General features: G+C 36.2%; 1 protein-coding gene across 1 annotated transcript; it reads right to left on the bottom strand.

Annotated features, from left to right (window-relative positions):
• Positions 1-2,922: 2,922 nt before the first annotated feature.
• Positions 2,923-10,517, bottom strand: LOC110448949 (acyl-CoA desaturase-like). Its single transcript, XM_021495471.1, has 5 exons — positions 10,483-10,517; positions 7,803-8,051; positions 6,717-6,847; positions 5,055-5,260; positions 2,923-3,589 (listed from the first exon to the last, which is right to left on the bottom strand). Exons 2-5 carry the CDS (start codon positions 8,041-8,043, stop codon positions 3,157-3,159), a joined length of 1,011 nt encoding a protein of 336 aa, XP_021351146.1. The 5' UTR covers positions 8,044-8,051; positions 10,483-10,517; the 3' UTR covers positions 2,923-3,156.
• Positions 10,518-11,481: the final 964 nt, after the last annotated feature.

Raw genomic sequence — 11,481 nt, forward strand, 5'->3', positions numbered from 1 at the left:
CATATTTCAGAGTTGTATGTTAATATTGGTCTTATTAAGGAATTATATAGCTTCTTCCATAGCCAAATTGGCATATCAGCTATTTTATTTAGATATTGCCTAATTGCAAATAGAACTTTTTTACTTTTTGCACAAAGTTCTTTAACTGCTAACGTGAATTTACCGTTGTTACAAAGCGTTGTGCCTAAGTATTTATATTCGGCAACTTGTTCAATTTCCTTTTTATTAAATAAAAACTGTTTTACTTTCTTGCTAGTTGTTTGGACACCGCGTCTAGATTGAAAAAGCATCGCTTTAGTTTTATTAGTATTAATTGAGAGCTGCCATTTAGTGCAATACTTTTCAAGGTCATTTAGAGATTTCTGAAGACCCTCAGGGGATAAAATCAGTAAATCATCTGCAAAGGATAAGCTACCGACAATGATATCTCCCAATTTTAGCGGATTGTTACTTAGTATATTTGACAAGTCGTTTATGTACATGTTAAACAGGGTAGGACTTAAACTATCGCCTTGTTTAACACCCCTTATAATATCAAAATATTCAGTGGTAAATTTTTTAAATTTTAACGAGGATTGGGTTTTAGTATACATGTCATTTATTACATTAAACAAGTTTTTCCCCACATTATTTTGAGCAAGTTTATACATTAAGCCGTCTCTCCATACACTATCAAATGCTTTGTTAAAATCAACGAAACAGGCATACACTTTATTTTTGGATTGTTCATATTTAGTCAGTAAGGTTTTTAGAACAAAAAGAGTATCAGTTGTTCTACTATTTTTTCGAAATCCGAATTGGTTTGGACTGATTGTTTGTTGCATAAAAGTAGTAAGTCTTCTATTTAAAATGCCGTTAAATACTTTCGCCAAGCAACTTTGGAGGGAAATGCCTCGATAGTTGGTTGGCGAATCGGATTCTCCTGACTTGTAAAGAGGGAGTAAAAAAGATTTATTCAAAGAACTTGGGTAGCAACCCGTTTTCATGATAGCGTTAAAATAATTTGCTAAAAGTGGTAACATTACATTTAAAGAATATTTAATAATTTCATTGCTGATATAATCTGGGCCAACTGATTTGCCAGTCCGTAGTAGTTTAACCCTTCTTTTATTTCTGTTATAGTTATAGCACCATCTGTTATATTATTGTGCTGAGGTGCTGTTTTAATTGACTTAGTTTCAGTTCAATTTCTTCGATCAATCGGGCCGAGATCACCCTCTAACTTGTTAGCCCTTTAGAAATCCGTCATCTCTTAATCTACTAAACCCTACATTTTTTCTAAAGTTTAATACCTGTAGAGTTCAATCATGAAAACAATTCGGTCAACAGTTGCATGTTTAATCTAATCAGAGGCACTGTATTTAACCGGAACAAATCTTAGGAAGGGTTGGGTTCGGTTTGGTGTGTTTGTGCTTTGCGTCCTATTAACAGCTATGGTCATTTAAGGACCTGCCAAGTTTAGGTAGGGATTACAATCGTAATTTTCTGATTGGCTGTTTAGTTGCATGAGTGCTAATGGTGGCAGGATACGGAATGTAATTGGGGAGTTCTTGAATGTTTCGAGATGGTTAACTGCAGTGCAGAGCTAGGAAGAGTGTCAAGACAATTAAAGCCTCCGTGTCAAGTTTGGAACTCTATGAAATTCATACGTATGTACTTGTGTACATACATCCTACAGGTGTAACGGGCTTGCAAACCCAACAACATTTTTGTACTCAAATTCGACGAATTTTTCAAAATTGTCTTTTAAACTCATGACAAATTGTATGTAGCGTTCCCATATATAAATTTCGTGCAATATTATATATTACGTTATCCGTAAGGATAATTTTTCTGCTTTTATAATAAAAATATAAAAATTGACATTTAAAACTATTTATCGCTATATATACATTTATATATGGTGGGCTAGAAAACCTATCAGGTCTTCTGTCTTTAAGCCACTCCAAGTCAATTGTGTATGACTAATCAGCTGAAACATTCACGTTTATGTCGTAATGTGCAATTTTTTTTAATGAAACGTTCTTATGAAATAATTTTATTCTCAAATTTATGTCATTTGTACCAAAAAATATCTTAGAAAAACAACAATTCTTAAGGAGACAATCATTACTTCGATACAATTTTAAAAGCTGCGACATATTTCCTAACTTGACATTATTCCTATGTTATTTAGCAGGAAAGTATTGCTGTTTCAATCATCATATAATAATCATCGGTATTGAAGTGGATAAGGTCTCTGATCTATTTATAGATTTGAATAAGTCATTATCTTCATATCAAATATATTTTATATTAAAGAAGAGTTAAATTCTCAAAACTTTTAGATTGCTGTGTTTATACAGAGAACGCTGTTCGTCTACGGATTAACACAAAAAGTTAAACTGACAAAAAGTCGTCTCAAACAATCAAAAACAAGAGTTGCGTCCGTCCCTGGAGAGGTTTGATTGCACTTTTAATATTCTCTGAGTACGTAAAAAGTCTATAGAGGGCATATATTCCAGCAAACCGAATTCAATTATCTGTCTGATACAATGTGTTCCTGGTCAAAGACACCAATCGGTAAGATATTCAGTGTCTAGTGTTATAATATGTGATATTTCCTAATACATGTTTGATATTTAGAAGCTGTGTAATAATAAATAATAATGATATACAACATTTGATATAGCGCCCTATCTAGCTAACATAAGCCACTCTAAAGCGCTTAACAGTACATAGATATACAATTAATACAATTAGCATATACATTCATCAATACAATATTGAGGAATTCGCAGGAGCTACCTTATCAGGCGCTAACTACTAGTCCTATGACACATGGCTAATATCTCCATATGTGTGTATGCCTGCGTGTGTGCTGGAGATGTATTGTGATCTGTTTGTAGTGGGACCGTGCTTCTAACGGTATCATTTATAGTGCCACCTCACTTGAATGCTACAACACAGATACCACAACATCCAACCCACACCATTTCTACTCCACCTGGGTTGTTGGAAGATGCGTACAACTTAGTATACATGCAGACACTGCGTGTGTATTATTGGAGCGGTCTCAGTTCGTATACTTAACAATAAAGACTGTAACAGCCACTACCTAAACACGTTTACGCGTCACATTCAGTGTTTCCAGCCAGCACTATCACACAATCAATGTCACTTCGACGAAGTCATCAAATTACCGGTTCGTTTTTGCCTCCTCCTGATGACGTCATCTGATACGTAACGCCTATCTGTGACCTGGCCAATGGCTGACATCGTATCTATGAAAGCTGTAGAAAGGTTAAATCTCCACCCATGTTCGCTCGTGCGGTAGTCCTGTGGAAACACATGGTGGAAGTTATGAAAACCTTCTCCAGTTGTCAGCACACTAACCGCGATGTTTTCTCCGGGATCAATGCGGATGTCGTATGGTTTGTTTCCCCAGGCATGCGCAGCACTGTTCACGAGAAACGTCGTGTGGTGCCCTATTACGCAGCGAAGTATCCCGGCGGTGAAAAAGGCGGCGAGAAAGTCCTCACCCCATAATCCCCAGGGGACGAGAGCAGGCATCACGAATCCAAACATTGTACAGAGGGCGGTGTAGTACCTGAAACAATGCGTGATCAAGTTAAAACGTTTAACTGACTATGGTTGATCAAATCCTCATAACACATTAGTGCCATATTCTGATTTACAGTGTTGACAATTACATCAATAATGTTTAGAATGTGAACCTCTTTTGATTCTAATATATTTACACTCTATGTAGGTTCCTGCTGATATTGATCGTGTATCTCCTTAATACTAGACAAAATATCGAAACGTCCCTTTCTGGGTATACTTACACTTGTTCAAGAGTCTACGTGACCCCGACAGGACGCATTTCGCGATTTATTTATGGAGCCACGAGCCGTAAATATCATCTTGATATAGAGACAAACGTGAATTAAATCTATTGATGCAAACGAAACAAATGTCTCCGGAATCGATACACTATATTATATACTGCATCAATATTTAACGACAACGGCTAAGTTTTTGGGTACACAAACAGCAGCATAAACTGACGTTTAACTGACGGTACACTGACGTTAAACTGATTGTAAACTGACGGTACACTGACGGTAAACTGATTGTACACTGACGGTACACTGACGGTACAGTGACAGTACACTGACGGTATACTGACGGTAAACTGACGGTACACTGACGGTAAGCTGACGGTAAACTGATTGTACACCGACAGTACACTGACGGTACAGTGACAGTACACTGACGGTACACTTACGGTAAACTGACGGTACGCTGACGGTAAACTGATTGTACACTGACGGTACACTGACGGTAAACTGACGGTTCACTGACGGTTCACTGACGGTACGCTGACAGTAAACTGATTGTACACTGACAGTAAACTGATTGTACACTGACGGTACACTGACGGTAAACTGACGGTACACTGACGGTAAACTGATTGTACACTGACGGTACACTGACGGTACACTGACGGTAAACTGACGGTTCACTGACGGTACACTGACGGTAAACTGACGGTACACTGACGGTAAACTGATTGTACACTGACGGTACACTGACGGTAAACTAACGGTTCACTGACGGTACATTGACGGTGCAGTGACAGTACACTGACGGTACGCTGACAGTAAACTGATTGTACACTGACGGTACACTGACGGTAGACTGACGGTACACTGACGGAACACTGACGGTAAACTGACGAAACGCTGACGGTAAACTGACGGTAAACTGATGGTACGATGATGGTAAACTAATGGTAAACTGATGGTTCACGTTCAGAAATTCCACCTTACTAGGATGCATCAAAAACAGTTTTTTCATTTCATTTTGCTTTAAAAATCACAAATGAAATATTCTGATAAAAAATGTCCCTGCACTCTGAACTTCTGCTTATATGTTTCCAAACTTAGAAATATAATGCTCCTTGGCCAACTTTCTATCCATTTTAAATATTACGTTAAAACGAAATACATATTCCGATATCCTTTGTCGTTGTGCCGGGAATAATGTATAAAAACACTCCTGTTATTTACCTTAATTGGAATGTGACGACCGGGTCAGCCAGCAAGTCGGATACGTCGATGTTTTTACTTTTCTCGTTAAACTCCGGAAGCTTGTTAAGAAGAAGCCAGCCAATATGTGAGAAGAAGAATCCGCGCTTGGCGTTGTGAGGGTCAGCGTCTGTGTCTGTATACTTGTGGTGGACACGATGATCAAGAGCCCATTTAAAAATGTCGTTCTGTAAAATACAACACAGATTCCGTTCAACATTAGATTATGAATATTAAGTACGCCATTAAAACAAATCTAGCATGCTAAATGTATAAGGTCGTGTTCTCTTACGGGCGATATTAACTGAATCAAGGGCGAGAGTGGTTGTTTCTTAGTGTAAAGTGACCATTTCTTTGACGATAGTGACCGTTTCTCATTCGTTTGTGACCTTTTCTTGGTCGATAAAGAGTTTACAGGAAGGAAGACTGGGTATAAAGAGATGTGAGGAGAGAGGAGACAGGGAGGCTGGGAAAGGTGAGAGTTTACAGGAAGGAAGACTAGGTATAAAGAGATGTGAGGAGAGAGGAGACAGGGAGGCTGGGAAAGGTGAGAGTTTACAGGAAGGAAGACTAGGTATAAAGAGATGTGAGGAGAGAGGAGACAGGGAGGCTGGGAAAGGTGAGAGTTTACAGGAAGGAAGACTAGGTATAAAGAGATGTGAGGAGAGAGGAGACAGGGAGGCTGGAAAAGGTGAGATTTTACAGGAAGGAAGACGAGGTATAAAGAGATGTGAGGAGAGAGGAGACAGGGAGGCTGGAAAAGGTGAGAGTTTACAGGAAGGAAGACTAGTTATAAGAGATGTGAGGAGAGAGGAGACAGGGAGGCTGGGAAAGGTGACAGTTTATATGAGGAAGATTAGGTATAAAGAGAGAGATGTGAGGCGAGAGGAGACAGAGAGGCTGGGGAAGGGAAACTTATGGGAATGGACACAAGGAGGAGTGAGAGAGGGAGGGGAGACAGGGAGTGTTATGAAGGAGAGATTAAAGAAATTAATTAATGAAATTGATTGGGGCATCATATTGTATAAATCGGGAAATTATTTCAAGTTGAAAGAAGAATTGCTGAAATCGGAAAGCAAAATTGTTCTTCAACTTTTTTAGAAAGCATATTTTTTCTTACATAAAATTGTATTGACTAATGTAGATGCTAATTATACTAAGATTGTATAAATTGAATATATATGTACTGTAAAGCGCTTTTAAGTGGCCAATTCTAGCTAGATGGAGCGCTATATCAAATATTGTATATCATAATCATTATTCAATTCCTTAATATAGATATAGATATAGGTATACAGGTATATATATGTTTGTTAAACTTAAAATAAGCATGGCAGTTGTGGAATTCAAGTCGTGTATTCCTCATTTATGAGTAAAGGAGTCGAACATTACGTAGGAGATACAATGTTGTTTTACCATCACTATCGACTCAGTTATACTGTGTTATGCATATATCCTACTCGTGACGAGCTTTGTACGTAACATGACGTTTATCAACTAAATCAAACAGTTTTTATTCCAGGAATATCTGAGTTATCTGCCCCTTACTCAGGGTATCAGTACCAGTCCATGACTTGGTGCTGTTTTACTGATATTCCTGGTAGTTGACCGACTTGGGTTCGAGACAACGGGGTGTTATTTTACCTGTACGGTGGTAGTCTGGCCGATCATCAGGACTATACGGAGTGGAAGTTTGGCTTTGTATGTCCGATGGGCCCACAGCCTATGGTTACCAGCCGTGATACTGATCTGACAGAACACGTGCAGTACACAGCCTGTTAACGGAGAGAAAACATCTCAGTGACACTTTAACAGTAGGGACCGATCTTGTCCACAGTGAAATAAATTATTTAACGCTTCACCATTTTTACAGGAAGGCGTGCTGTAGACAGAGAGTTGAAATCTTAAACACCTCACAATAACAGTAAGGAGCAAACCAGTATACAGAGAAACAGACTATTCAACTCTTCACCATTATAATAGGGAGCCATCATGTACAGAGAGAAATAGAATCATCAACACTTAAACATAATAATGGAGAGAAATGAAATCATAAACACTTCAACATAATAGTAGAGAGCAATCTTGTTTACATGTCAGAAAAAAAGAATTTTCAAACTTTCAGTCTTATGATACAGAGCCATCCTGTACTAAGAGAAACAGAATCATCAACACTTCAACGTAATAGTAAAGAGTCATTCTCTACACAGACGAATGAAATAATTAACTCTTCAATATATAGGTAGGAAGCTATCCTGTGGGGAAAAAAAGAGAAATAGAATCACAAACACTTCAGTATTACAGAAGGGAGTCATCATGTATACAGAGAAATAGGATCGTAAACGATTCAACATAATAGTGAATCACAAAAATCAGTGGAGTTATCTTTCTCCAATTCTGTACACACGTCCTTTTTGATCTGATATTGTGTCGTTAAATATGGACCGGGGCATGAACAAAATTAATATTGAAAGATGTCACACTGTCCTTTGGTCCATGATTAGCTTTAATATGGTCCCAGAGCCATCTTGGGTCTATAAACAACGTTTCATCCGTTCTTGTAGACAAATACAAAAATAAAAAATTGACGCTTCATATTACATTGCCTTCTCCTCTCGATAACAGTCATTTCCTGTTATCGCTCTTTACATTCGTCAGCTATTCAAAATCCACTGCATCACTTCAAATTGAGGTAAAGTTGCAATGTGCATGTTCAATAAAGGTCCTTACCAAATATCCACGTAAGAAGTTTGATTTGATGGAGGCAACAAACGCCTATAACTGCTCCTATGTGAAGAAGTGTAAAAAGGATAATCCCTTTGGCTCTATATGGCCATGGGTGGCCGTTTATTTTATAATCCCTGCCGACAAATGTCTCAGCTGAGTCTAATCCCAATTTATCATTTTCATCCATGACGTCACCGCCTTTTTCATGACGCAGAGTAGTTGTCTGAGTTCGTGAGATCGCCATAATTGTTACTAAAAGAAATAAGAAATAGTAGACAGATTATTATAATGTAATGTCATTTCAATTTTTTACATCGCCCGATCACCTTCTGCCAACTGTATTTAATGTGATAACACAGAGTACTGAGCTTTTTATGGGCGTCACAAGATATCCAAATCGTGAGGCTTGTTGGTGAGAATCTCTCCTACATGTGTGTAAGATATCCTGTGTAGTAAACCACTCTAATCTATCTTTACACGTCATCTACCGAGCAATGAAAACGATATCGTGATGCACGACAGTCGGATGACGTCACGTCTGAGCATGGGCACCGCCGTTGAAACCATTACTTTTTTAATTAACGTTACGACAGGAATCTTTTAAACATGTATGTTGAAGACTGAGAAACTTAACCCTCGGGTTTATGAATCCCTCGGAAAAGTCTCGAGTATTATCCCACTTCATAACCCTCGGGTGGAGTTCCAAATATAATCAAATGAACGTGTCTCTTCATCTATTCTGATAATTTATTCACAACAATAAGACACATTGTTATTGCCTAGTATCGTAAAATAGATTTTATCTCAAAATAAAATTTCGACAACAGTTACAAAACACAAGCCGTCCTCACGAATTAGATATTATGTTTGCCGCAAACCATTACTATTTTACTGAGGTTACGATTGACAAAATGGTAAGATCTAGGTGACTTGGTTTACAGTCGCACTGTATTGCTACACCAGGTTAAGTCACAAATTATCATAACGTAATTATTCCTTCATTCGATATGTAATAGCACTATCGTTAGTGAAATATCACATACATCTTAATCAAACACTAACGGTAATAAACAGTTCAATAGTTTAACCATATGACGTAGAATTATTATAAATATTATCCTCTTCTCAAACACGAACGGTAATAAAATTTCATTAGTTTAACCATATGACCTAGAATTATTATAAATGTTATCCTTTTCTCAAACGCTAACGGTAATAAACAGTTCAATAGTCTAACCATATGACGTAGAATTATTATAAAGATTTTCCTTTTCTCAAACACGAACGGTAATAAAATTTCAATAGTTTAACCATATGATGTAGAATTATTATAAATATTATCCTCTTCTCAAACACGAACGGTAATAAAATTTCAATAGTTTAACCATATGACGTAGAATTATTATAAATATTATCCTTTTCTCAAACACGAACGGTAATAAAATTTCAATAGTTTAACCATATGACGTAGAATTATTATAAATATCATCCTTTTCTGAAACACTAACGGTAATAAACAGTTCAATAGTTTAACCATATGACGTAGAACTATTATAAATATTATCCTTTTCTCAAACACGAACGGTAATAAAATTTCAATAGTTTAACCATATGACGTAGAATTATTATAAAGATTTTCCTTTTCTCAAACACGAACGGTAATAAAATTTCATTAGTTTAACCATATGACGTAGAATTATTATAAATATCATCCTCTTCTGAAACCCTAACGGTAATAAACAGTTCAATAGATTAACCATATGACGTAGAGTTATAATAAATATTATCCATTTCTCAAACACTTACGGTAATAAACAATTCAATAGTTTAACCATATGACGTAAAATTATTGTAAATATTATCCTTTTCTCAAACACTAACGGTAATAAACAATTCAATATTTTAACCATATGACGTAGAATTATTATAAATATCATCCTCTTCTGAAACCCTAACGGTAATAAACAGTTCAATAGATTAACCATATGACGTAGAGTTATAATAAATATTATCCATTTCTCAAACACTTACGGTAATAAACAATTCAATAGTTTAACCATATGACGTAAAATTATTGTAAATATTATCCTTTTCTCAAACACTAACCGTAATAAACAGTTCAATAGTTTAACCATATGACGTAGAATTATTGTAAATATTATCCTTTTCTCAAACACTAACCGTAATAAACAGTTCAATAGTTTAACCATATGACGTAGAACTATTATAAATATTATCCTTTTCTCAAACACGAACGGTAATAAAATTTCATTAGTTTAACCATATGACGTAGAATTATTATAAAGATTTTCCTTTTCTCAAACACGAACGGTAATAAAATTTCAATAGTTTAACCATATGACGTAGAATTATTGTAAATATTACCCTTTTCTCAAACACTAACGGTAATAAACAATTAAATAGTTTAACCATATGACGTAGAATTATTATAAATATTATCCTTTTCTCAAACACGAACGGTAATAAAATTTCAATATTTTAACCATATGACGTAGAATTATTATAAATATTATCCTTTTCTCAATCACTAACGGTAATAAACAGTTCAATAGTTTAACCATAAAATAAATATTATCCTTTTCTCGAACACTAACGGTAATAAACAGTTCAATAGTTTAACCATATGAAGTAGAATTATAATAAGGTATTATCCTTTTCTCACCTTGGTCGCTCACCTGCCGGGATACATGTGCCGGGTTAAACAGTAGTCATGTGGTTAGGGAAGGATCGAGTAGGAACCACATCTATCATAGTCCGACACGTAATGGCCGCGGGGTCGTCACAGCGCGTACAAAGCTGCGTCGAACAGTACCTACCCGATATTGTAAGTTTACCAAGAGATAATATTCCTCTCTTATATTCATGAAATTATATTCATTTTTGTTTTGTTTTATGAGATTGATTTGATTAACATCGTATATATGTCAATATGCTGAAGATGGAAACTTTCCAGCACGACGCGAGTGGAAATATGCGAAAACACACTACTGAAAGCAAGAATGAAAAATGATCGTGATTTTAGTCGTTTTAAAAATATAGTGAGCCGTATAATTTGTCAAAGTTACAAAACACGGACAAGAAAGTTATATTATATATTTGCAAAATGATAACCTTCCCACCATTAGAACATAGTAAAATATGTAGCAAGTGCGGGAACCCTTCCATGACGTAATCAGGCATTTTGTCACGGACTGTAATGTGACATTCATTTTAAGGGACACATTCATGGACAAAGTAATAAACTACTATGGTGTTCAACCGTATCTGCTATTGTCTCAAATGCCTGTAGAGGAATTTGTAGTAGCTCTATTCAAAGGAACCATAGACAATCATGATTTTGATAACAAAACTGTGTGCTGTGAATTTGCGCAAGACAGTGCTTAATACCTTTGGAAAGCAGCACAGATATAGTTCAACGCTGCAGACCTAGTATAATGTAAACTTTACCAGATTGAATGTATGAATACACCCTTCCTCAAAGAACAATGATTACAGTGAACGATAACGAAATATGTAACTACAATTTGTACATTGCATTATTTTCTTATTCTTAATTTTGTATTATACACTCTCATTTTTTTCAGGAATAAACGAGCGATGAGGTGTCATGTGATTAGGGAAGGACCAAGAAGGAACCACATCCGTCATAGTCCGACACGTA

The sequence above is a fragment of the Mizuhopecten yessoensis genome, unplaced genomic scaffold (genome assembly GCF_002113885.1).
Source record: "Mizuhopecten yessoensis strain PY_sf001 unplaced genomic scaffold, ASM211388v2 scaffold4401, whole genome shotgun sequence".
Taxonomy (NCBI): domain Eukaryota; kingdom Metazoa; phylum Mollusca; class Bivalvia; order Pectinida; family Pectinidae; genus Mizuhopecten; species Mizuhopecten yessoensis.

Bases quoted from the DNA above. Each gene is read 5' to 3' on its own strand.
- LOC110448949 (XM_021495471.1), bottom strand. From the start codon at position 8,043: ATGGCGATCTCACGAACTCAGACAACTACTCTGCGTCATGAAAAAGGC. The intron at 6,848-7,802 runs GTAAGGACCTTT...CTCCGTTAACAG, and splicing joins ACTTCTTACGTGGATATTTG to GCTGTGTACTGCACGTGTTC. The intron at 5,261-6,716 runs GTAAAATAACAC...TGTATTTTACAG, and splicing joins GCCAGACTACCACCGTACAG to AACGACATTTTTAAATGGGC.